This window comes from Anolis sagrei, chromosome 10, assembly GCF_037176765.1.
Source record: "Anolis sagrei isolate rAnoSag1 chromosome 10, rAnoSag1.mat, whole genome shotgun sequence".
Classification (NCBI taxonomy): Eukaryota; Metazoa; Chordata; class Lepidosauria; order Squamata; family Dactyloidae; genus Anolis; species Anolis sagrei.
The window spans coordinates 2946998-2971173 of NC_090030.1; the positions used below are offsets into that span (position 1 = coordinate 2946998).

General features: G+C 44.4%; 1 protein-coding gene across 5 annotated transcripts; it reads right to left on the bottom strand.

Annotated features, from left to right (window-relative positions):
* LOC132762837 (A-kinase anchor protein 17B-like) lies at positions 1–22770 on the bottom strand. Of its 5 annotated transcripts, none has more exons than XM_067471503.1 (7): positions 22616–22770; positions 17300–17438; positions 15209–15990; positions 13248–13378; positions 7772–8030; positions 4514–5975; positions 1–731 (listed from the first exon to the last, which is right to left on the bottom strand). In XM_067471503.1, the coding sequence occupies exons 3-7, from the start codon at positions 15974–15976 to the stop codon at positions 616–618; spliced, it is 2736 nt and encodes a 911-aa protein (XP_067327604.1). In that variant the 5' UTR covers positions 15977–15990; positions 17300–17438; positions 22616–22770; the 3' UTR covers positions 1–615. The 5 variants fall into 5 exon arrangements, with proteins under 5 accessions (XP_067327604.1, XP_060611998.2, XP_060611997.2 ...); XM_060756015.2 differs by having other exon boundaries at positions 17300–17433; positions 22596–22770; XM_060756014.2 differs by having other exon boundaries at positions 22596–22770.
* Positions 22771–24176: the final 1406 nt, after the last annotated feature.

Sequence of the window (24176 nt, forward strand, 5' to 3'; positions counted from 1 at the left end):
GTTAGGAATGGTGGGAGTCGGAGTCCAAAACACCTAGTGGTCCAAAGTTTGCCAAGACCTGATACAGAGAGTTTGGATCTGAACCAGCGACCAACTCATGACGCAAACCTTCCTAGATGCAACTACTGTCATGGAAGCTGACTGGCTTTGAATTTACATCATGTTATCAATGTGCGACGGACTCTAAAACATGTTCCTTATCACATTGCGTCTCTCACACCATCCCCTTCCTGACATGACTTGAGGAGGCACTTTCTCTTTAAAGTCTTATAAATTAAAAATATTTATTCAACCGGTATATGAGAGGCTTAGGCATCACTCCGCTTACCGGCAGGACTCTCGCTCTGTCCCAAAAAAGGCAGGAACAGAATTCGTTCAGTTCAGCTCAGCCCGTGATTCAATAAGGCCTCCGTCTTTTCTGTTGTTTTTGGTCCTCTTTGGTTCAGACGCCAAATCCGCGGACGGATTCCTGCCATTTCTGCTTCCACCGGCGTGCAGAGGAGCCTAAGCTGAGTGTCCACGTCACCCAAGGTCTACTGTACAGTTACATTCCTTAAAGAGTCGTATAAAAGGACCTATTTTGAGCTCCCTCCTTCAATAGTCTCAAGATCTCCATCAGCATCCTCTTCCGAACTCAGTTCCGCAGACCGCCTCTGGGTACGGACTCGTCTGCATGATGTCAACGGGAAGCAAAGGCCATCCTTCGGAGCAGGCGTCCACCTGCAAGTCCCCTGCAAACCGGGAGAGAGTGGCAGCACAGACTCAAGACTCAAGAAAGAGGGCCAAGACAAAATATACAGAAATTTTAAAGAAAGTAGAAGGAAAATTCCGACTGAAATCACAACAGGCTGAGCCTGGAACCCCAGGTTTCGGCGGTGACCAGGGGAGCATTTGCACAGCTAAAGCTTGTGCGCCAGCTGCGCCCGTACCTTGGGAAGTCTGACTTGGCCACGGTAGTCCACGCTCTGGTTGCATCCCGTTTAGACTACTGCAACGCTCTCTACATGGGGTTGCCTTTGAAGACAGCTCGGAAGCTCCAACTAGTCCAATGCTCAGCAGTCATGATTTTAACAGGAGCGGAGAAGCAGGGAGCATACAACCCCCCTGTTGCGCCAACTCCACTGGCTACCGATCTGCTGCTGGGCTCAATTCAAAGTGCTGGCGTTGGCCTTTAAAGCCCTAAACGGTTCCGGCCCAAGCTACCTATCCGACCGCATCTCTGCCTATGAACCCACCAGGACTTTGAGATCTTCCGGGGAGACCCTGCTCTCGATCCTGCCTGCTTCTCAAGCATGGCTGGCGGGGACGAGAGATAGGGCCTTCTCGGTGGTGGCTCCTCGGCTGTGGAACGCCCTTCCTACGGACATTAGACTAGCAGCATCTCTAATGGTATTCCGCAAAAAAGTGAAGACCTGGCTGTTTGAGCAGGCGTTCGAATAATTAGTGCAATGATTGGTTAATGAACACTGGAATGGAACAATGGATGACGAATCTGGAACATGTTTTTGATGATGAGACGACAGTGAATGGGTATTGTAGTAATTGTTTATTAATTGTGTAATGTGATAGGTTGTTAACTGTTTTTATACTGTAGCACTGAATTTTTGCTATTCGTATTTGTTGTGAACCGCTGTGAGTAGCCTTCGGGCTGAGAACAGCGGTATATAAGTAAGGTAAGGTAAATAAATAAATAAAACAAAACTATACTAATCTAACATGGCTCCAATACAGACAGCTACAAGAGTATTACAATAAAGATAAGGAGACGGGATTTATGATGGAGGAAAATAATTGGGATAAAATAATCAAATCTCAAAGAAAAACAATCTCCATAATATACAAAAGACTATTGGAATGGAACACGGAAGAAGAAAGGATTAAGGAGAGTATGATTAGATGGGCAAGAAACGTCGGAAGATCAATATCACTAACAGAATGGGAAACGATTTGGACCAAGAAATTGAAATATACAAAAGCATATAATTTGAAAGAAAACTGGCTGAAAATGTTCTATAGATGGCACATGACCCCGAAAAAATTAGGAATATACTACAAAAACTACAATACAAGGTGTGACGGCGCGAGTGGCGCCACCTATGTATAGAACTGTAAGTTGTAAGATTTAAACTGTTGTATTATGCTTAATTCTGCCCCTTTTACCATGTTTATGTAGAGTTGTATGGATTGGTTGCTTGTAGCTGTCAATCAGTACTGTTTGGCTCCACCTTTTCCTGCAGGAGGGGAGAACTTCCTTTTTCTTTTCATTCTGCCATCAGAGTTAGTACCAGATGGACGTGAGTAAGAGACTTGATTCTAAAAGACCCTGATTTAAGTTACCTCTTAGCACCAGTTCTGAGGTTTTTTACCCCTGGGACTCATGCTTTATGTCCAGATCATCCTGGATAACATTGAGGAGATCCCAAGCGCCTTCAAGCTGGTTCTTTTGGCACCAGAGGAAGATCCTGAATCTTTAAGACATAGGCCATCTGAACTGGGGTTGTGGTTTGCTCCGGCATTCACAGCCATTGAGGAAAGAGGAAACTGGGTGAGGCTTCTCAGCTTCAAACCCCTTGGACCCAGGACTAATAGAGACTGTAACGTATGTTTTTCCTTCACCCCTCTAAAGTTTTCCAGCTCATTGCTTTGAAGAAATGACTTTGTGATAAATAAAACTCATTTTGAGCAATTTACATCGTTTTGGGTTTTTGGGAGTTCCAGTGTCCTAAAGGAGGGCAAGAAGCAATCCCTTGGGGGGAAAGTGACACGTCCATCCCTCCTTCATTAAGACTAATAGCCACCAAGCACGACGGCACACAAGGTGTTGGAAATGTGGAGAAATAGAGGGAACATATTATCATATGTAGTGGCACTGCAACAAAGCCAAAAAGTATTGGAAAACAATATAAGAAAAGTTACAAGAAATACTCAAGACAAACATTCCGCTAAAACCGGAAACTTTCCTATTAGGAATTACAGATGAAAGGGAGGAAGAGAACAAAGATAAACTCCTTTTCCTCGCAATGACAGCGGCGAGAATTTGCTATGCAAAAAAATGGAGAAAGGAAGACACTCCGGACATAGAAGACTGGGAATTCAAATTTAAGGATATAAGAAACATGGACAGACTAAGCTATCTAATACAGAAGGACAAAGGACTATTTGAGAAGGAAACAGACTGGACATTGATAAATGACTATTTTGGATGAAAAGGATAGGTAAAACGAAGAAAATCAAATGTCTCTATCTTGTGGCCCATGAATTAACGATGACAACAAGAAAAAGAACTCTACCAATGAAAGAAAAGGAAATCTCTTCAAAAACACCAGGAAGTCAGACCGAACGAAGGGGGAAACCTCAATCTTCACTTTTGATGCTTTTAAATCTTTACACTTTATTCTTTACCCTTCCTCCCCCTTCCTTCTCCTATTCTCTTCTATCCCCTTCACGCCCCATATCCCATATCCCAAATTCTATATCCCACTTGACTTATTCCCACCTTCACTCTCTCTTCTACCCTGATCTATCTTTTTAACATGTAATAAGAAAAACTTAATAAATATTTACATATATATATAAAAAAAGGAGGGCCAAGATGCAGGAGCGGCTTAAGACCCCAAAACAAGTTGTTGTAAAACCAAAACTCCTGGGCAGGGCGCCTCCACGGGCCCCACCGCCTCGCGGCAAGAGTGCTTCAACGGCCCAACTGCCCATTGCTGGCCATAGCAACACTTGCCCAGGGCCACAGCAACAACTCTTTGGCCCGGCTGCCTTAAAACTCCTGGGCCGGTAATTATCTTTTAAAACCCTCCTGCTTAGATACCCTCCTACCTCTGTTCACACCGTGTTTATTTTAAAATTCTTAATTTATTACATTTGGCCTGGCCATAAGGTTTTAAAAATTGTATGTCATGATTATGTGAGTTATATTAATTGTACTCTTTTATTTATTGTATAAATATGTGAGAGGAAGCCACAGGGAGGAGGAGGGAGCAAGCTTGTTTTCTGCTTCCTTGGAGACTAGGACATGGAACAATGGCTTCAAACTACAAGAGAGGAGATTCCATCTGAACACGAGGAAGAACTTCCTGACTGTGAGAGCCGTTCAGCAGTGGAACTCTCTGCCCCGGAGGGAGTGTGGTGGAGACTCCTTCTTTAGAAGCTTTGAAACAGAGGCCGGATGGCCATCTGTCAGGGGTGATTTGAATGCAATTTTCCTGCTTCTTGGCAGAAGGGGGTTGGACTGGATGATGGCCCATGAGGTCTCTTCCAACTCTTTGATTCTATGATTTGCTTGCTGTTTTGTTTTTACTGATGGGCTTGGCCTCATGTAAGATGCCAGCCACAAATGCAGGCAAAACACCAGGAGAAAATGCTGTCAGAACACAGCCATACATCCTGGAAACCACACCACACCCAGGTCCCCTTTCTGCCCGACTCTTGAAAGCTCTCCGGGCTCCTTCCCTTGCAGTACACCCTCTCTCTCCATCCCGGTTAATGCTCACAACCTCCTTACCTGCTTCTTGGTGGGCTTCCTGAAGCTGAGAGGCACTCAGGCAGATGACGTCCTTTGCTTTCACTGCTCCTCCTCCGATGGCATGGAGCGTCTTGCATTGCATGTTGTGGTGGAGCATCTTGCGACACTTCCTCTGCATCTTGTCCAGGTTCTCCACCTCCTCGCGATGGTTTGTCTTAAAGACGTCAGGTTCCTCGTCGTCAGGCAGGGAGCTACTCGAAGTCCTTTTCTTTTTCTTCTTCCTCCTCCTCCTCCTGCTGGATTCCCTCTCCTCTTCGCTAGACGCCCATTTGGTGTTTGGTCCATCGTGCCGGACTTTACTGCTGGGTCTCTTTGATCCCGTTTTAAGCCTTTGCCTCGCCTGCTTTATCGAGTCGCAGCACTCAGAGTTGGAGCAGAAGCTGCGCTTGCCGCCTGGATCGCTACCGGCGACGTTTTGAACACAAATCAGCAACTCTCTGGCTCCCAACTTGCTCAAAGGCCACGGGTCACAGCTAGTTTGGCAACTCCCATTTCTCCTCTCAGTTCTGTTCCGTGAGTCATTAAGCGCCTCGCTAAAATATTCAGAGTCACTGCTTATCTCTTCCAATAAATCCTTCAGTTTATACACATGGCCAAATGGCCTTTTCGATGACACAATTTCCATTCCAGGATCGTTTCCTTGGCATTTCTTAGTGTTGACTAGAATAGGAGTATGCAGTTCATCCAACGAGTCACTGCTCCGTACTTGGAAGCTTTTGATAATCCCACTTGTACCGGTCTGGCTCCTGGACGCAGGTTCTTTCTCTATTCCTTCGCTCCATCTGAAATCTCTCTCACGACAGTCTGGGGCTGGACCCATTTCTTTCAAGCACTGCTCCTCTTTGCTCTCGAGGTTGACGCGAATGTTGTTCCCATTTCGACACACGATCCTCTCCCGCCAAGGTTTCTCTGCTGGGCTGGGCAACGCTGCACAAATCCGCGCGTATCGTGGGGTTTGGTAGTAGTTTAGTAAATAATGGATGAATTCATCAGTTTCGTAAACCTTTTGCCGTGTGCGTTTTCTGGCTTTTGGGAAATTTTGTGGTGGGTAATCCGCTGCACGAGGCGGCTTTGCGGCATGACACTCCTGAGTGACTGTGACCCGCAACAAGCCAGAGGCGTGATATCCGTCAGCGGTTTTCTCCGTTGTGCAGCTGATTATTGTCCGCGAAACCGGCTTGTTCAAAACTGTTCTCACCAAAGGACAAGGCGATGTCGGCGAATCATCTCCAACGGGCTGTTCTTTCTCTCTTCCTGAAATATGCACATTATCCAATTGTGCCAAAGGACACTTGGGGTCTTTCTCCTCTATTAGTTCTGGGTGTTGGAGGGAATGAGAGTTTTGCTTCTCCTTCAGTGCATTCTTTTTCTCAGGTGCAGGAAACGAATCCTCCCTCTCGTTTTCAAAATCCCGTATTTGCCTCGATGACAGCACAACATTCTTCAAAATAATAATAAAAAAATGGAAAGACAGAATTACAGCAAAATTCAATTAATGACACCTGCAGGACAAAAAAATAAATAAAATTTGACACTGTCTAATTAAGAATTATAGGATGTGAATGAATTCTATAACTTTTGGGGCCTGAAGCAGGAAAGCTAAATGGCATGTGATTTTCCGACAAACACAAAGCAGAGTCAACTTAAGATTCCCCTGACCAAGAATCAAGAGTCAGATCTAGACTTGGTCAAATATTTGAGTTAAATCAATTGAAAGTAATGGCCTAACTTCAGGTCTTATTATAACTGAATTGGGTTTGCTGTAGTATAAAAAATAAATGAGATTAAACTGACTGAAGATGAACAGAAGCGACATAAAAACATAAACTTTTCATGCTTTTTCAACTATCTGCTTTCAAAAGTTGTACAAAATGTACATATGGGTTGTGCCATTTGGATCATACCTGTCACTCAACCACTTCTCTATCACACCCATAAGAAGACCAAATGACACTGTTTACAAAAAGCAAATAGAAGTTTCCCTCACTGTACGACTGTCTCTGGGAGCTCATCTTTGTCACTCTAAGTCCTCCATTATATATATATATATATATATATATATATATACTCACAATCAGATAAGCTTTAAATAAGCTGGCATCATACAAAGGATGGTGGTTTTTATCTTAAAGGCTGAAACATCTTTTTTTTCTCTTGCAACAAATACAATAATTAAAAAATAGCATCCTTTGTCAAAAAGACAATAAGCAAGACACTTTCATCACCATGGATTAGGAGTTAAGGATTTTGTCTTTTATCACTGGGTACTGTTATAAGAATAGCACAACTGGTTAATTGCCAGCTGCAATAAAATTTTGCTGATCAATTTATTTTATTATTATTACTTACTATATTTATATACCACCCCTCTCAGCCCAGAGGTTGACAGTTCAAAGCCTGGGTCAGGGTGAGCTCCTGACCTTCAGCCCAGCTTCTGCCTACCTAGCAGTTTGAAAGCAAAATGTGAGTAGATAAATAGGTACTGCTTTAAGCGGGGAGGTTTTAAAGGCACCCTTAAGGAAATGCCAGAAAATGCCGGTGATTCAATCAAGGAGGAAGTTTATGAACAATGCTCTTTGGCAGGGAAGATGGAGCAACAGCACCCTCCTGTGGCCGGATCTGAGCACAGCATCCAAGATGCCGAAGATGGGAAAGCCTATCTATGTTCAGTTGTCTGTCTTGTCAGTGTATAATGACATCGAATGTTTGCCATGTACATGTGTGTTCAGGGTGAGAAGGGCGGAATATATAAATACTGTAAATAATAATAATAAACAAGAATGTCCTCCCAATGCTACATGCGGCTTTATTCCTTCACAGGTAAATTGATTTCACGGCACTAAAGAAACAGAAACTCAATCATCACTTGTGTTTTTGACAGCTGAAATAAGGATTTCCAAAAGAAAGAGATTGCTGACTCTCACAGCTAATGATAACATGGTGCTACCCATTGAATATATAACTCTTCCTTCCATCTCAGAGTTAATCTAATGCAGGCATGGGCAAACTTTGGCCCTTCAGATGTTTTGGACTTCAACTCCCACAATTCCTAACAGCCTACTGGGAGTTGGAGTCCAAAACACCTGGAGGACCGAAGTTTGTTCATGCCTGGTCTAATGCACCAAAATGAAGTGCACCTGGAGGCTGGGATCTCTTTTTCCTGGCATCTACATATTCTATTATACAGATTTGTAGAAATCTTTTGGAATATTTGTGAAAAAAGACTTGTATTCTTACTTTGATTTGGTTTAACAGCACTGTAAGCAGCCTGATAGATTCCACTCTTCTCTGAGCTAGGAGGTATTTCCTCTCTTCCCATTCAGGCATATTTTCTGGCCACAACTCTTCTCCCGCTGTTACCTTCTGCTGCTTTCTTGGGCGTTTGTCATCGCGATCTATCTGTCTTTTTTCCCGTCTCTTGATCTTAGACTTCCTCTTTCCTTCTCCAACTTTTTTTTCATCATCATCATCATCACCACCACCATCACGTCTTTTTCTAGGCAATTGTTAATATGGGACAATTTAGATTTGTTTTTTTTAGCTTTAAAACAGCCTCATATTACATTTCTAACCTTTGGAGGGTAGGAAAGGTTTTACAGACGCTGAACGGAAGGATTATTCATGCTTGGAATCTAGTAGCTGCTACACACAAGCAGTAACGCCACGTAGAAATGGGTACTTTTTAATACAGCACCTCATATATATCTATCTATACACATAATAAAAGTGGAAATGTCTACGTGTGTATGTGGCGGAGGTGTCCACTTACACCAGTGGTTCTCAACCTGGGGTCCTCAGATGTTTTTGGTCTTCAAATCCCAGAAATCCTAACAGCTGGTAAACTGGCTGGGATTTGTGGGAGTTGTAGGCCAAAAACATCTGGGGACCCCAGGTTGAGAACCACTGACTTACACAGCCTCCTGCCTCCACAAACAGCTTTAACCCACAGTGCTGGGGAGCCACCAAAAGCCCTCCCTCCAAAGACATTTCAGGTTATAGCGGACACCATGAACATGTCTCCCAACCCCTGCCAATGTCCTCCACAAACACCATACTGCCCACCACCCAAGTGAAGGCTTTCATTCAGGGACAATTTCATCCTAGATGTTCTGTTTTTCCTCCAGAATGGACATCCCAGGGTTCCTTTCTCTCTCCATGGGAGTGGAATTTGCATGACACCCACCCACTGCCTTTCCTGTAACCCTTTCCTACCCTTTATTATTCCACACAGCAAACAGGAATTGATTAACAACTGAACAAGAAGTTTGGGAAGAATTTGCCATGATTAGCCTGAGTTTCTCCCCACCCCCCAGGGTTGAGAAGGGCAGGGTACAAATACTCAAAATAAATAAAATAAATAAATTTGTAGGAGTTGTAGTTCACCTACATCCAGAGAGCACTGTGAACCCAACCAATGATGAATCTGCACCAAAATTGCCATGGATGATGGGATTTGCAGTACCTTCACTCACTTCGAAAGACCACTGCAGCCCTCACGAATGATGGATCTTGACCAAACTTGGCACACAGACCCAACTTGGTGAACTTTGAATATTGGTGGGGTTTGGGGTGATTGGTCCAGGATTTTGCAAATTGCAATGCACCCACATCTTTATGCATCTTCTAATGGGAGCATTCATAAAAACAGGAAAGACTGACTTTTTCCCTAAGAAATAGAGCTACAAATTAATAATACGACATAACACCCCAAAACAAACAATGCCTTTTTCAAATAACTCGGGCACCACCAGGTCCCCAAGCTAGTATATATAGATATCCAAGATGAAAAATATTTTAAGATACACTTAAACTTGCTCTTGCAACATTGTACAATCTCAAGATATCCTGGGATTATATCTAAAGTCACAAACTTTATCTGAAAACAAGCCCACATATGTTAAGACTCTTTGGTTTCAATGGGACTTGAACACAGACTGCAGCCCACATTCTTCCTTAGTAAATGCATAACTTGGATCTTCTGCCCATAGATCGAGACCCAATTGCCTCAATTTGCTTTGAGTCAAAATCTTTGGCCCTAAGATGCAGCCACTGCTCCTCTGTCTCATGTCACTCCTCACTTTAGAGGGGAAAAAACAACAACCAACACAGGTCTAAATAGTCCTCCTTTCTAAATAGCTAAGGCCTTCGGGGAAAGAGTATATTAAAAGGGAAATAAATTGTTTTCCCATTTTACAGGTCAATAATTTCCAAACTGTTTGATACATTAGAATTGCTAAGATGTCAAAAGAAGTTTAAAAGAATTCATTATTTCAGAAGCACCTACAGACAGGGAAGGTTGACTACAGCATCCATGTACAATTCACATGTCTTGATTTACCTTCTCTATGGTAATGCTACCATATCTATACACTAGACATACCATGATGATCCTGTCATTCTTGATATATAATTATTTAGTCATAGAAGTAGTAATTTATGAGGAAATACAGACTCCTAACACTGGAAGGAGGCAATCCAAACCCTCACACTTCAAAAGGATCTGGCCAGGTGGTCCATGCCTTAGTCACCTCCAGATTGGATTACTGTAATGCACTCTACATGGGGCTGCCCTTGAAAACGGCCTAGAAGTTTCAATTGGTACAACACGCAGCAGCCAGGTTACTAACTGGTGCGACTTACATAGAGCGGTCAATCCTCCTGTTCAAGGAGCTCCATTGGCTGCCGTTCATTTTCCGGTCCCAATTCAAGGTGCAGGTTCTTACCTACAAAGCCCTGAACGGTTTGGGACCCGCCAACCTGCATGACCGCATTTCTGTGTACGAACCCACACGATCTCTTCGATCATCTGGAGAGGCCCTGTTCGCGCTCCCACCTCCTTCGCAGGCGCGATTGGTGGGGAAGAGGGAGAGGGCCTTCTTGGTGGTGGCCCCCCGACTCTGAAACTCACTTCCCAGGGACATCAGACATGCCTCAACTCTGGCAGTCTTTAGGAGGAGCCCGAAAACGTGGTTGTTCCAGTGTGCCTTCCCAGAATAAGGAAAACTCTCAGCAATAGGCCCTCAAAATGCACTTTACCACTGATTTAGGACTGACTGCGTTCCCTCATCTCTCTTTGAAAAACCCTATCCCAGTTATATCCTACCTTGTTCATGCCCAGCATTATTTTTTAAATTTTTAAATTATTACATTTTGCCTGGCCAAAGTTTTTTAAATGCTTGTGTGTTACTGTTATTGTTTATTGTTTATTTTTTGTTTATGTGACTTATATTAATTGTTTTGTATTGATTGTTTTTGTTATTGCCTTTGTTTACAGATGTACTGTGGGCTTGGCCTCATGTAAGCCGCACCGAGTCCCTTGGGGAAATAATAAAGTATTATTATTATTATTATTATTATTATTATTATTATTAAAGCTCCAAAAATCCGGAGTTAGGCTTTTATTAGGCTCAATAAAGACTACAGAAGAATACACTCAGCTCTATGCAAGATGCTACAAAAGGGAAGCAGAACTGACTTCATGTTGAAGCCAAGAAATCTGGAAGGTCTGCAAGTTGCAGAAGAGGTGTCTACTAACAATGCAAACTCCTTAGCTTGCAAATGGAGAGGAATACCTCCCCCAGAGCCAGAGTTGAGCACCACCTCCAGAAGCCGGAGAAGAAAGGGGAAGCCTTTGCTTTGTCTGCGAATTTCTGTCTCATTTTATCAAGGCATTGAATGTTTGTGTTTGTATATGCTGTAATTCGTTCTAAGTCCTCTCGAGGAGGTAGGGTAGAATAAAATATTGTTATTGTTATTATTATTTTGTCACTGTGATGTCAAATTGACTCATGTAACCAGTAGAAAATCCCAAACCAGAAGGCTAAATGGTTTGAGAATGGTGAGAAGTAAAACATAGTCCATGATGAACTATTGAGAGGTCCCCAAACCTAGCGTTACTACTTCTGTCTTTAACATAACAACTTTTCTTCCAACAGACTGGATAGAGGCAGAACAAAGACATATAGCCTCAGGTGTTATTGCTGCTCAGGTGTAATTTAGCACCAAAGAAACCCTCTGGAGAGATAAGGGAAGCTGAGAAAACAAGCAGTGACACACACTGAGGCTTGGATGTTAACCCTAAACTTTACCCCAATTCTTGTTTCCACAACAAGCCAAATTTTCCAAAGTCAGAGGAGCAGAAAGTGAGAGGAAAATCTCCTGAACAAGGACACAGACAGCAAAGGAAACTCGACAGGGGTGTTCGCCCTTCTGTATGTGATCCAAAGCTAAAGAATATATAATGTATATACTCGAGTATAAGCCTAGTTTTTCAGCCCTTTTTTTAGGCTGAAAAAGTCCCTCTCGGCTTATACTTGAGTCAAGATTATTTATTATTGAATTCCGTTGTTGTTGTTGTCATTATTATTATTATTATTATTATTACATTTATTATTTTACTTTATTACTGTTATTATTACATTTATTATTTCACACTATTATTATTGGAAGGATACATAAGCACATTTCCACTGAAGAAAGTTAGAATCGTGGTTTAATCAGAGTTGGACAGTCTTATCTTAAATTACAGTTTTATGTAAATATTCAAAAACATTTAACCTTCTAATGCCTCAATTAATGTAATTGTATTGGTATCTATTTATATTTTGAAACTCCTGCATTTCCCACCCCTTGGCTGATACTCGAGTCAATCCAGATTGCTCACTGGTGCGTCATACAGGGAGCACACCACCCCCCTGCTTTGTCAGCTCCACTGGCTGCTGGTTCAGTTCTGAGCACAATTCAAGGTGCTGGTTTTGGCCTACAAAACCCTTTACGGTTCTGGTCCAGTGTATCTGTCCGAACGGATCTCCCTCTACGTCCCACCCCGGAGTCTGAGATCATCTGGGGAGGCCCTGCTCTCGACCCCACCGCTATCACAAGTGAGGTTGGTGGGGACGAGGAGCAGGGCCTTCTCGGTGGTGGCCCCTCACCTGTGGAACTCACTCCCGGGAGAAATTAGGGCATCAACATCCCTCCTCTCCTTCAGGAGGAAAGTAAAGACGTGGTTGTGGGACCAGGCCTTCGGGCAATCTGACAACTAGATAAGGACAATCAAACGACTAGGACTGACAGGACTGACAATTGTGGAATTGGAAACTGGACTATGAGATAGTGAACGCTGACCGTCTATGAGGAGTAATTAGGTTTGTATCGTTTTATTGGTTTTATTGGTTTTAGGGTTGTAATGCAGGAATTGTTGTTTAACTGTTTCAACTGTTTAATGGATGTTATTTTGTGTTACTACTGTTATGTGATGCTGGCATCAAATTGTGCCCTTCGGGGTGAGAAGGGCGGGGTAGAAGAAACCGAAATAAATAAATAAATCCATTTTCCCAGTTTTTTGTGGTAAAATTAGGTGGCTCAGCTTATATTCGGGTCGGCTTATACTCGAGTATATACGGTATATATAGAGAGAGAGAGAGAGAGAGAGAGCTCTAGTTACACTTTTAAAATGTCCCTGTTCCGACTTACATGCAAATTCAACTTGAGAACAAAGCTACAGAACCTATCTTGTTCATAACTTGGGGACTGCCTGTACTATAGTATATGTACACGTTGAGGTTTTGGAGTATGGATTTTCATTTCCCCGGAGAGGAGAAAGGACCAATGGCACCTCCTCAAGGGACCAACCACATCCAGTCACTGCAATTTCTTCTCCCAGGCATCCATAGAGGCCAAACATGATCATATTTTAAAAAACGAGGTTCCTCACCTTTCCGTCCCCCTTTTCCCTCTGTTTTCCTCCCGCTTTCTTTCTTGCTCTAGCCCTTGCAGTGTTAATCTTTCCAGGTTTCTCTGGTTTATAGCAGCCTCACTGAAATGACTGGTGGCATCAGACGTCACCTGTTGCGAAACAAAGAGAACAAAAAGGTGGCATTGCTCTCTTGCGCTGGCCAAAGACACAAAAGCCTCTAGCGCCGTCTTCCGGGCAACAAGACCAACACAGAAAGTTTCCCCAAGACCCTTTGGCCTCATTGCCTGCACTACAACAGTAAGGACATCCCTTGCTATGCTACCCAACCTGAACAGCTGATGGCACAGAGATCCATATACTTCTTCTGCACCAGTGTTTCTCAACCTTCCTAATGCCGTGACCCCTTAATACGGTTCCTCCTGTTGTGGTGACCCCCCAACCATAAAATTATTTTTGTTGCTCCTTCATAACTGTAATTTTGCTACTGTTATGAATCGTAATGTAAATATCTGATATGCAGGATGGATTTTCAATCACTGGACCATGTTTGGCACAAATACCTGATATGCCCAAGTTTGAATACTGGTGAAGTTTTGGGAAAATAGACCTCGACATTTAGGAGTTAGGGTTGCTAGGATTTATAGTTCACCTACAACAAGGAACCCCTTGAATCCCCCAATGATAGAATTGGGCCAAACTTCCCAAACAGAACACCCATGACAAACAGAAAATACTGGAGGGATTTGGAAAGAATTGACAGTGATTTAGGAGAGATGTAGTTCATCTATCTCCGGAGAGCATTGTAAACCCAAACTACTATGGATCCGGACCAAATTTGGCACAAATACCCGATATGCCCAAATTTGAATACCGGTGAGGTTGGGGGGGGGGGGGGTTAATTTTGTCTTTTGGGAGTTGTAGTTGCTGGGATTTACAGTTAACCTACAAACAAAGAACACTCTGAATCCAGCCCACAATCGATCTGCACCAATCTTGGCACACTACCTACCTGGCCAACATTGAATACTGGTGGGGTTGGGGGGGGGGGGGGAGAGCTGTTTTTGAATTCTGGGAGTTGTAGTTCACCAACACTTTGTACCAAACTGGTGATGGAACTAGTAAACATGCCACATATACCCAGCATGCCAAACTTTGAATACTGGAGGGGTTTCGAGGGAACTGATCTCAGAGGTTGGGAGTTATAGTTCATCCACATTGATAGAGCATTGTGCACCAAACTGGACACACAGACCTTATATGGCCAACAGTGAATACAGGCAGAGTTTGGGGAGGATTGACCCACGATTTTGAGAGTTGTAGTTCACCCACATCCTTATGCATTTTCTAATGGGAACATTAATTAAAAAACAAAAGGAAATACTTTTTTCCAATAATGTTACAAATTATCTAAGCTGCTTCTGCTGCTGCTGATCTTCCTGATGCTGCTGAGCCACTCTCAGTCCCATGTCGCGTGGATGCTTTTCCCCTGCCTTGAAGGGACTCGCTGGTGCAAGTCTCTCTCCAGTCTTGCACTCTCTCCTGTGCCCACACATGCGCACCACGTTGCCATGCGCTGAGCACACCTGCCCTCTCCCCCCCCCCCCCCCGGCTTGGGAGTCTCAAAAACAGCCCTCCCCTTGATGGAGAGGCCGGGAGGATTCACCGTCTGTGTCCAAAAAGGAAGAGGACAGGCAGAGAGATCTTCAGCCTTCTCTGCCAAAGGGGTTCCAACGACCATCAGAAATGGGTGTTTTCTGATGGTCTTTGGCGGGCCCCCTCTGAAACCCCCTCGCAACCTCCCCAGGGGTCCTGACCGCCAAGTTGAGAAACGCTGGTCTAGTGCTACCTAAAAGGCTGGAAGGTTTTTCTTTTATGAACTACAGCTAGTGACTAAGAAAGTGGTGACTAGTCCACAAAAGTTTATAGCTGAGTAAATCTCATCTAAACTAAACTAAGGCAACTGCTGCGATACCGCTTACCTTGATGTTACAAGCGAGAGCTTTTCCATCATCCCCTTTAAACATCAGCTTCATTCCCTTAAGTGTTTCCATAGCTTTTGAGAAAGACGTGGATGCTTGGTACTGGACAAAAGCCTCAAATGTCCTCAGGCCACGGAAAGTGAAATTATGTGTGCTTCCTCCCACCACTTCTTCCCTATACGGATCAAGCATGGGGATATCTATGTTCTTGATCTTTCCAAAACGTTCAAACACTGCTCTCAAGACATCTTCGCTCGGCACTTCACTATCTGAACCTCTCGGAGCAAACCATTTGCACGGCAATCCTTCCAAATGGAGGCAGTCCGCCACATCCTTGCTTTGCTCCGCAAAGTTTCCTTCCGGCAATTCTCTATTGTTCGCATTGGCTCCCAACTCCTGTGGAGTTGGGAAATCCAGAGGTGCCTCTGTAGCAACCACTTGCAAGTCATCTTTAAAACCATTGAGTTTTATCATCTTGCCATGGAGCTTTTCCTTGAGGCTACAGACCAAGCGCTTGGTTTCTGCCTCTCCCTCGAGGCGAAGGAGTCCCTTAGTGCTCTTTGAGACCTTTACGCTGGTGAACTGGTCTGGACAAATCATACTCTTCAGCTTGTCCATCACTTCCCACTTAGAGAAGGCTCGGGGTGAGCCGGTGTGTTCTGGAAGCAGCACACTGATTGTCAGTTTCGCTACGGGCTTAAGATAGAGTCGCTGAGAAGCACAGAGCTCCATAGCTTCCGAGGCATCGCACACTAGAGTGACTGTCATGGCATCCAAAGGTCCTTTAGAAAAACAATTAAAAGGATGGGTTACGCTGCAGGTAAAGCATGCTCCTTATATCCTATACGGCTCCTTATATCCTACATGGTTGAATTATGCTATTGTTTGGTTTGATGGTTGTGTTATATTTTGTTATAACGTTGTTTACTGTTATTTTATGATATTTTAAATTGATGTTATGCATTCTAATGTGCTATTTTTTAGCTCTGTTGTTTGGGCATGGCCCCATGTAAGCCACCCCAAGTCCCTTTGGGGAGATGGAGGTGGGGCATAAAAATAAAATTCTTTATTATTATTATTATTATTATTATTATTATTATTATTAGGAACAGCTTCTTGCACCATACACCATTGAATGCACCATTCAAGTCTTGAAAGACAGCAAATGAAAGACAGATGCTGTTTAAGTGATTAATCTGTCAAGCAAACACACTTTTGTGGAGTAAACTGGTCGACAACGAAAACTTTTTGTCATTATAGCCTCTGAACTTTGACTCACAAGAAAGCGCCTTGCATTTCAGTGAGATTTACTCCAGCCCAAGCTTGCAAATAACATTATTTGTTATTGCCCATATGTGAAAGATTACCTTGATTCTAGCAGTCAGGTAACACTTTAGCATATAAAAAGGTAGTTATCTGACACCTGAACACAAAAAAAAAAAATTCTGACATCTGTGTGGGTGTCTCTTCCAGTCTCCAGTTGATATATGGTGGTCCCATGAATTTTATAGGGTTTTCTCAGGCAAGGAATACTCAGAGGTGGTTTTGCAAGTTCCTTTCTGCTGAAATATAGCCTGCAGCACCCTGGGATTCAATAGTGGTCTCCCAGGCAAGCACTAACAAGGGATGGCCCTGCTTAGCTTTCAAGATCGGATAGGATTTACTGCCCTTAGGATATTAGGGCAGTGTAACATCTCTAATCATGCCAATAAATACTGAGTATTAAAAGGAAAAAAGCCTACATATAACTGAATTTATTCAAAACAAGAAAACATGCAAGTTGCACAGACCAAACTTTCTGAAATTTGCAAAAGCATTTGTACCACTGGTTTAAAAAAATTAAGCCTTACAAGCAAAAATCGATTATGTTTTCTAAATTCTCAGAAAGTACAGAATGAAACAATCCATTTTCTATTTCAAGGATGATTTCACTTTTTTATTTTTTAAAATGGCACAAAAATGCTTCCATTCATTCAAGACAACATTTTTTTGTATTTATTAAACCATAATATTTTTATCTCAAGTTTAACAGAACTCAGCAATATCTTTTTTCTCAAAGGCTATGCAATCACTATACAGTTAATTACACACCTTGAAATGCAGTACGCTTTGAAAGGTAATTTAAAGTTGATAGAAACAATTGGTTTTTTCCATCTCCATATATTTTGGCTCTCTTGAATAGGTGTTTCCTTCCTCCCTCAGTCTTCCAACTTTATCTTCATGCTCTGCACTGGAAATTATGATATGCTCATTTTATATTAAGCACTCCTCCTTAAAATGCCCTATTCCTACATCTTCAAGTCCAAGCTCAACAATACACTCTACCTACTTATTTTCCTGTACAGATGTATGGGGAATGGTTCCTGGCAAATTGCAGTAAGCCTCCTTCTGAGACCTAAGGACCAAATTTAAGACCTCAAGGGAGAACAAACTCAAAAATACGTAAAGTGCAGCTGTAGACAAAGCATCACCTGCTCCCATCTTGGGGAAAAAACACCTCAGTCACAAAGGTACATCCACAGCCGATGTACATCAGGTGGCACACTGTTTATTTATTTTCTTTCTTAAGAAACATTTCAAGGAAAGAAATGCAATCATGGAAGTTTAACATTATCCTTAAATGAATGATGTACAGGTTATTTAAAGAAATGGCAGGGGAAAGGCACCATATTTAAAAAGAAGGGCTCCGAAACACCATTGTGGGGTAAGGAAGTGCTCTAGATTCAGAAAACTCAGCCACAACAGTAGTATAGTGTACTTATGCCCACCTTTCTTTCTCCCTAAAAGAAGACGCCCCTCCCAACAGTTTGGACCTCCATACAACCCATGCTGCAAACCCCAATATGTCAGCACCCCACCCACTTTTTCCCTCTCCTCACACCTCCAACTCACCCTTTTGAATCTCCTTGTTGAGAGAAAAAGCAGGGTATAAATAAACATAGCAACAACCTGCATCTTTCCCAGCAAAAGGAGGACCCACAGAGACCCTTCCCCACAAGATTTTCCCCATAATTGTATGGATGCCTCACAACCAAAGTCCAAATGACTCCCTCAAACTCTTACCCTCCAAACCGACCTGAGGGGACCCCCATTGCTTTCCCCAGGACTTCTGCCACCCTGAAAGGGGGTTTTGCAGAACGTAACCCCCAAAAACAAATCCCAGTGGAGTCAGGCCTTTTTCTCTTTTCTCATTGATGCCAGGCATCCTTACCTCCTTCCTACCCAACCTTATACCCACAACTAGCCTTCATCTCTCCTTCATTCCCCCAATAAGAACTCCCTGAACCATTATAGAAACCACAATCCCAAATAGCGGCTTAGGGAACTGGGCATGTTTAGCCTGAAGAAGAGAAGGCTGAGAGGAGATATGATAGCCATGTATAAATATGTGAGAGGAAGCCACAGGGAGGAGGGAGCAAGCTTGTTTTCTGCTTCCCTGGAGACTAGGACGCGGAACAATGGCTTCAAACTACAAGAGAGGAGATTCCATCTGAACATTAGGAAGAACTTCCTGACTGTGAGAGCCGTTCAGCAGTGGAACTCTCTGCCCCAGAGTGTGGTGGAGGCTCCTTCTTTGGAAGCTTTTAAGCAGAGGCTGGATGGCCATCTGTCAGGGGTGATTTGAATGCAATATTCCTGCTTCTTGGCAGGGGGTTGGACTGGATGGCCCATGAGGTCTCTTCCAACTCTTTGATTCTATGATTCTATAATAAAGCAAAAACCCCATCCCTGATACAGCAAAATCCCACAATTCCAAATAAAACACAAACCAAGCAGGGGACCCTTCAGTACCTTCCTCATCTCCTCCCTTCCCTTTCCCCTCCCCTAACCAACTCTCAAATATCCAAATCACACTTGATGCCAGGCCCCCTTCTTCTTCCCCCCATCTTCCAACCTAGGTTCCCTTTAAACCCAATATACTCTGTACATCTCGCCATAATCCCAAATATACCACTCCCAAATAAATAAAACCCCAGCCCTCCAAAACAACCTACCTTGGACCCTTTCAAACCATTCCCTAGCCCTGAAAGGGAGCTTTTGCTAGATGTAATCCCCCAAAACAAATTCCACTGGAGTCAGGCCTCTTCCTCATTGATGCCAGTCCCCCTTCCTTCCTTCCTTCCTTCCTTCCTCCCAAACCTTATACCTCACAAACAATCTGCTCCATCCCTGTCTCATCCTAATTTTAGTATTTTTGGTATCTTAGTTTTTATCTTGCACATGCAGCCCCGCTCACTGTTATTTTATTTTGTTGTGTATGGTTTTGATTTATCTGGTTTTTGTTGTACTCATATGTTGTATGTATTTTACTGTGTTGTTATTGTGTTTTGGTTTTATTTTATTGTAATATGCTGTTGGGCTTGGCCTCATGTAAGCCGCCCTGAGTCCCCATTGGGGAGATGGTGGCAGGGTATTAAACAAAGTTTATTATTATCTCCCCTTCTCCTTCCTCTCCCAATAGGATCCCCTGAACCCTCAGAGCCCCACAGAACCCACCTCCACAACCCCAAATCTCCAGCCTTCCTTCCTTCCTTAAACCTATACTCACCACTGGCTTTCATCTCAAGGACATCAGACATCAGACATGCCCCAACTCTGGCAATCTTTAGGAGCCTGAAAACGTGTTTGTTCCAGTGTGCCTTCCCAGAATAAGGAAAGCTCTCAGCAATATGCCCTCAAAATGCACTTTACCATTGATTTAGGACTGACTGCGTTCCTCCATCTCTCATTGAAAATTCTATCCCAGTTATATCCTACCTTGTTCATGTCCAGCATTATTTTTAATTTTAATCTATTACATTTGGCCCGGCCATTGGTTTTAAATGCTTGTGTGTTACTGTTGATTTACTGTTATTTTTGTTATGTGATTTATATTAATTGTATTGCTTTGACTGTTTTGTTATTGCTTTGTTTATTGATGTGCTGTGGGCTTGGCCTCATGTTAGCCGCACCGAGTCCCTTGGGGAGATGGTAGCGGGGTACAAATAAAGTTTATTCATTTATTTATTTAACTTTATTTCTATACCGCTTTTCTCAGCCTTCAGGCGACTCAAAGCGGTGAACAACATCAGTACAAAATATCACAAAACAAGTATAGGGCAATTAAAAACAATTATCACATAAATCATTAACATCAGTATAACAATCATTAGCACCTCAAGAGTAAAATCAGAATCCAGTCTCGTCATCCATTATTCCGTATTCCTATGTTCAATTACACTGTTTAATCAAATGCTTGTTCGAACAGCGAGGTATTCACTTTCCTCCGAAACTCCAGCAGGGAGGGGGCCAATCTGATATCTGCAGGCAGGGCGTTCCACAGCCGAGGGGCCACCGCTGAGAAGGCCCTGTCCCTCGTCCCCGTCAAGTGCGCCTGTGATGCAGGCGGGACCAAGAGAAGGGTCTCCCCAGATGATCTTAGTGTCCTAGTCGGTTCGTAAGAGTAGATGCGTTCGGAGAGGTAAGTTTTTATTATTATTACTAGCTCTACCTGCCATGCGTTGCTGTGGCCAACCCTCCATCCCTCCATCCCTCTTTCTTGCTCTCCTTTCCTTCCTTCCTTTCCTCTTTCTCCCCTTTCTTCCTTCTCTACCTATTCTTGGACTGCAACTCCCAGCGGTCCTCCTGATCGATTCTTGGACTGCAACTCCCAGCGGTCCTCCTGATCGATCTATCAATCTACCTATCCATATCTATCTATTCTATCTATCTGGAGGATTGCTGGGAGTTGCAGTCCAGGAATAGGAAATTGGAAATCTGCAGGGATTGGGATGCTTTCAAAGAAATCCAAGGAGAAGAACGCTTGCAGCTTGGAAGCAGCGCATTTGGATCCTCCTCCTCCCCTAAAGGGCCTGGTCTAGGGGATGCTGGGAGTTGTAGTCCAGAAGAAAGTGTGGATACGCTATTGTTTGTTTTGTTTGCCAAGGGAAGTCGTTTTTGCGCTTGTGCTGTAGAGTCTTTTGCTCTCTCTCTCTCTCTTTTTACTTTTTAAGTCCCTTCTGCTGTGTTTTTCGGTGTTTTTATGAGTGCTGGTCACTTGTTGGCCTGATAGTTGTGTTGTGTCCAAATTTGGTGTCAATTCGCCCAGTGGTTTTTGAGTTATGTTAATCCCACAAACAAACATTACATTAGGTTCTTGTGGGTTTTTTTTGGGCTATAGAGCCATGTTCTAGAGGCATTTCTCCTGACGTTTCGCCTGCATCTATGGCAAGCATCCTCAGAGGTAGTGAGGTCTGTTGGAATTAGGACAATGGGTTTATATATATCTGTGGAATGGCTGGGGTGGGGCAAGGAGCTCTTCCCTGCTGCAGTTAGGTGTGAATGTTTAGCTGATCACCTTCATTAGCATTTGAAGGCCTGCCTGAGCCTGGGAAAATCTGTTGCTGGGAGGTGTTAATCTGTGCCTGGTTTTTTCCTCTCTGTTGTTTAGCTGTTATAATTTTAGAGTTTTTTAATACTGACAGCCAGATTTTGTTCATTTTCATGGTCTCTTCCTTTCTGTTGAAATTGTCCACATGCTTGTGGATTTCAATGGCTTCTCTGTGTAGTCTGACATGGTGGTTGTTGGTGTGGTCCAGCATTTCTGTGTTCTCTAAAATTATAACAGCTAAACAACAGAGAGGAAAAAACCAGGCACAGATTAACACCTCCCTGCAACAGATTTTCCCAGGCTCAGGCAGGCCTTCAAATGCTAATGAAGGTGATCAGCTAAACATTCACACCTAACTGCAGCAGGGAAGAGCTCCTTGCCCCACCCCAGCCATTCCACAGATATATAAACCCATTGTCCTAATTCCAACAGACCTCTACCTCTGAGGATGCTTGCCATAGATGCAGGCAAAACGTCAGGAGAAATGCCTCTAGAACATGGCTCTATAGCCCGAAAAAACCCACAAGAACCTAGTGATTCCAGCCATGAAAGCCTTCGACAATACATTAAACATTACATTTTTATTTATATAGATTATTATTATTATTATTATTATTATTATCTCCCCTCCTTCTTTCCCCCAGTAAGACTCCATGGACCCTCAAAGTACACACAGTCCCAAACAAAATGAAACCCCAGGCCCTAATAAAGCAAAACCCCAGGATAATAAAGTAAAGTCCTGCCCCCTAATAGAGCACAACCCCAGGCCCTAATACAGGAAAACCCCAGGCCTCAAATACCCAACTCAACCCTTGAAGCCAGGCCCCCTTCTTCTCCTCCTTCTCCTCCCACACACTCTATACATCTCTCCTTCTTCTGTCTTCCCCTACAAATAAATAAGCAAATCCATAGGCCGCCTCCCCACAGAAACAGCCCTCCCCGCCCTCTCTCTAACTGACAGGAAAGGCTCGTCGCGGCCTAGTGAGGCCTAGCGCAGCCTGACGCCTCCGCGCTCACCGTTGAGGCCTTCTCCTCACCGCTTCTGGGATTCTTCCAGTTCTTCCTCCTCCTCCTGCTGCTGCTTCTTCTCCTTCCCGGGGCGGAGCACGAGGGACCCCGAGAAGAGAAGGGAGAGAAGGAAGGAGGCGTCGGAGAAGGACCGCCTCTTCCTCCTGACAGGAAAAGGAGGGTGAGGAGAAAGAGGATGCCGGGCCTGCGCCTGCGCCTGAAGCCTGCCTCGATTGGGAGCCCCCCCCCCAGCCTCCCCTTCCTGGATCCCTCGAGAGGTTTCTCCCCCTTTCAATCCTCATTTACAATAGGGAAGAAACCTTTCCCAGTCCTGGCTGGGTTTCCTTCCTTCCCCCTGGGTTCTTCTTCCAAATAGGGCGGGTGAGGAAGACTCCTATACTTCTAGTGGAAACTCATGTGTTGGCCAAATGGTGTTGTTGAGTTTTGTGTATTTTTTTCCCCCTGGATGCATCTACACTGTCGAATTGACGCAGTTCGAAACCGCTTTATTGGCAGGGAATTGAGGAGGCCACGCCCCCTCGTTCCTCGCTCGCCCCGCCCCCTTTATAGCCTGCAACGGAGAATGTATTCCTCCCACAGTGAGGAGGCCTCGCCCCTCTTTTCAGATAACCCCGCCCCTTTCCCCATAGCCTGGCAGCGGAGAATACGTTCCTCCCATTGAGGAGACCCCGCCCCTCTCCCTGATGGCCCCGCCCCTTTTCCATAGCCTGGCAGCAGGGAATGCATTCGTCCAAGTGAGGAAGCCCCGCCTCTCTTTCCCAGCTTGTCCCGCCCCTTTTCCATAGCCCGCCCCTCTCTCCAGATGTCTCCGCCCCTTTCCCATGGCCTGGTAGCGGAGAATACATTCCTCCCAGTGATGAGACCCCGCCCCTCTCCCAGATGGCTCCGCCCCTTTCCCATAGCCTAGCATTGGAGAAGGTATGCATCCCAGTGAGGAGGCCCCTCCCCTCTCTCAGATAGCCCCGCCCCTTTTCCATAGCATAGCAGTGGAGAATGAATTCCTCCCATAGCGAGAAGGCCCCGACCATCTCTCAGATAGCCCCGCCCCTTTCCCCATAGCCCGGCAGTGGAGAATGAATTCTTCCCATAGCGAGGAGGCCCCGCCCCTCTCCCCAGATAGCCCCGCCCCTTTCCATAGCCTGGCAGTGGAGAAGGCATTATTCCTCCCATAGTGAGGAGGCCCCGCCCCCTTTCCATAGCCCGGCAGTGGAATGAATTCCTCCCATAGCGAGGAGGCCCCGCCCCTCTCCCTAGATGGCTCCGCCCCTTTTCCATAGCCCGGCAGTGGAATGAATTCAATAGTGAGGAGGCCCCGCCCATCTCTCAGATAGCCCCGCCCCCTTTCCGTGGCGTGGCAGTGAGGGCATTCCTCTCACCGTGAGGAGGCCCCGCCCTCTTTTCAGATCGCCCCGCCCCCTTTCCCATAGCCTGGCAGTGAACAAGATATTCCTCCCATAGTGAGGAGGCTCCGCCCCTTTCTCTAGATGCCCCGCCCCCTTTCCATAGCCCGGCAGTGGAGAATGAATTCCTCCCATAGCGAGGAGGCCCCGCCCCTCTCCCCAGATAGCC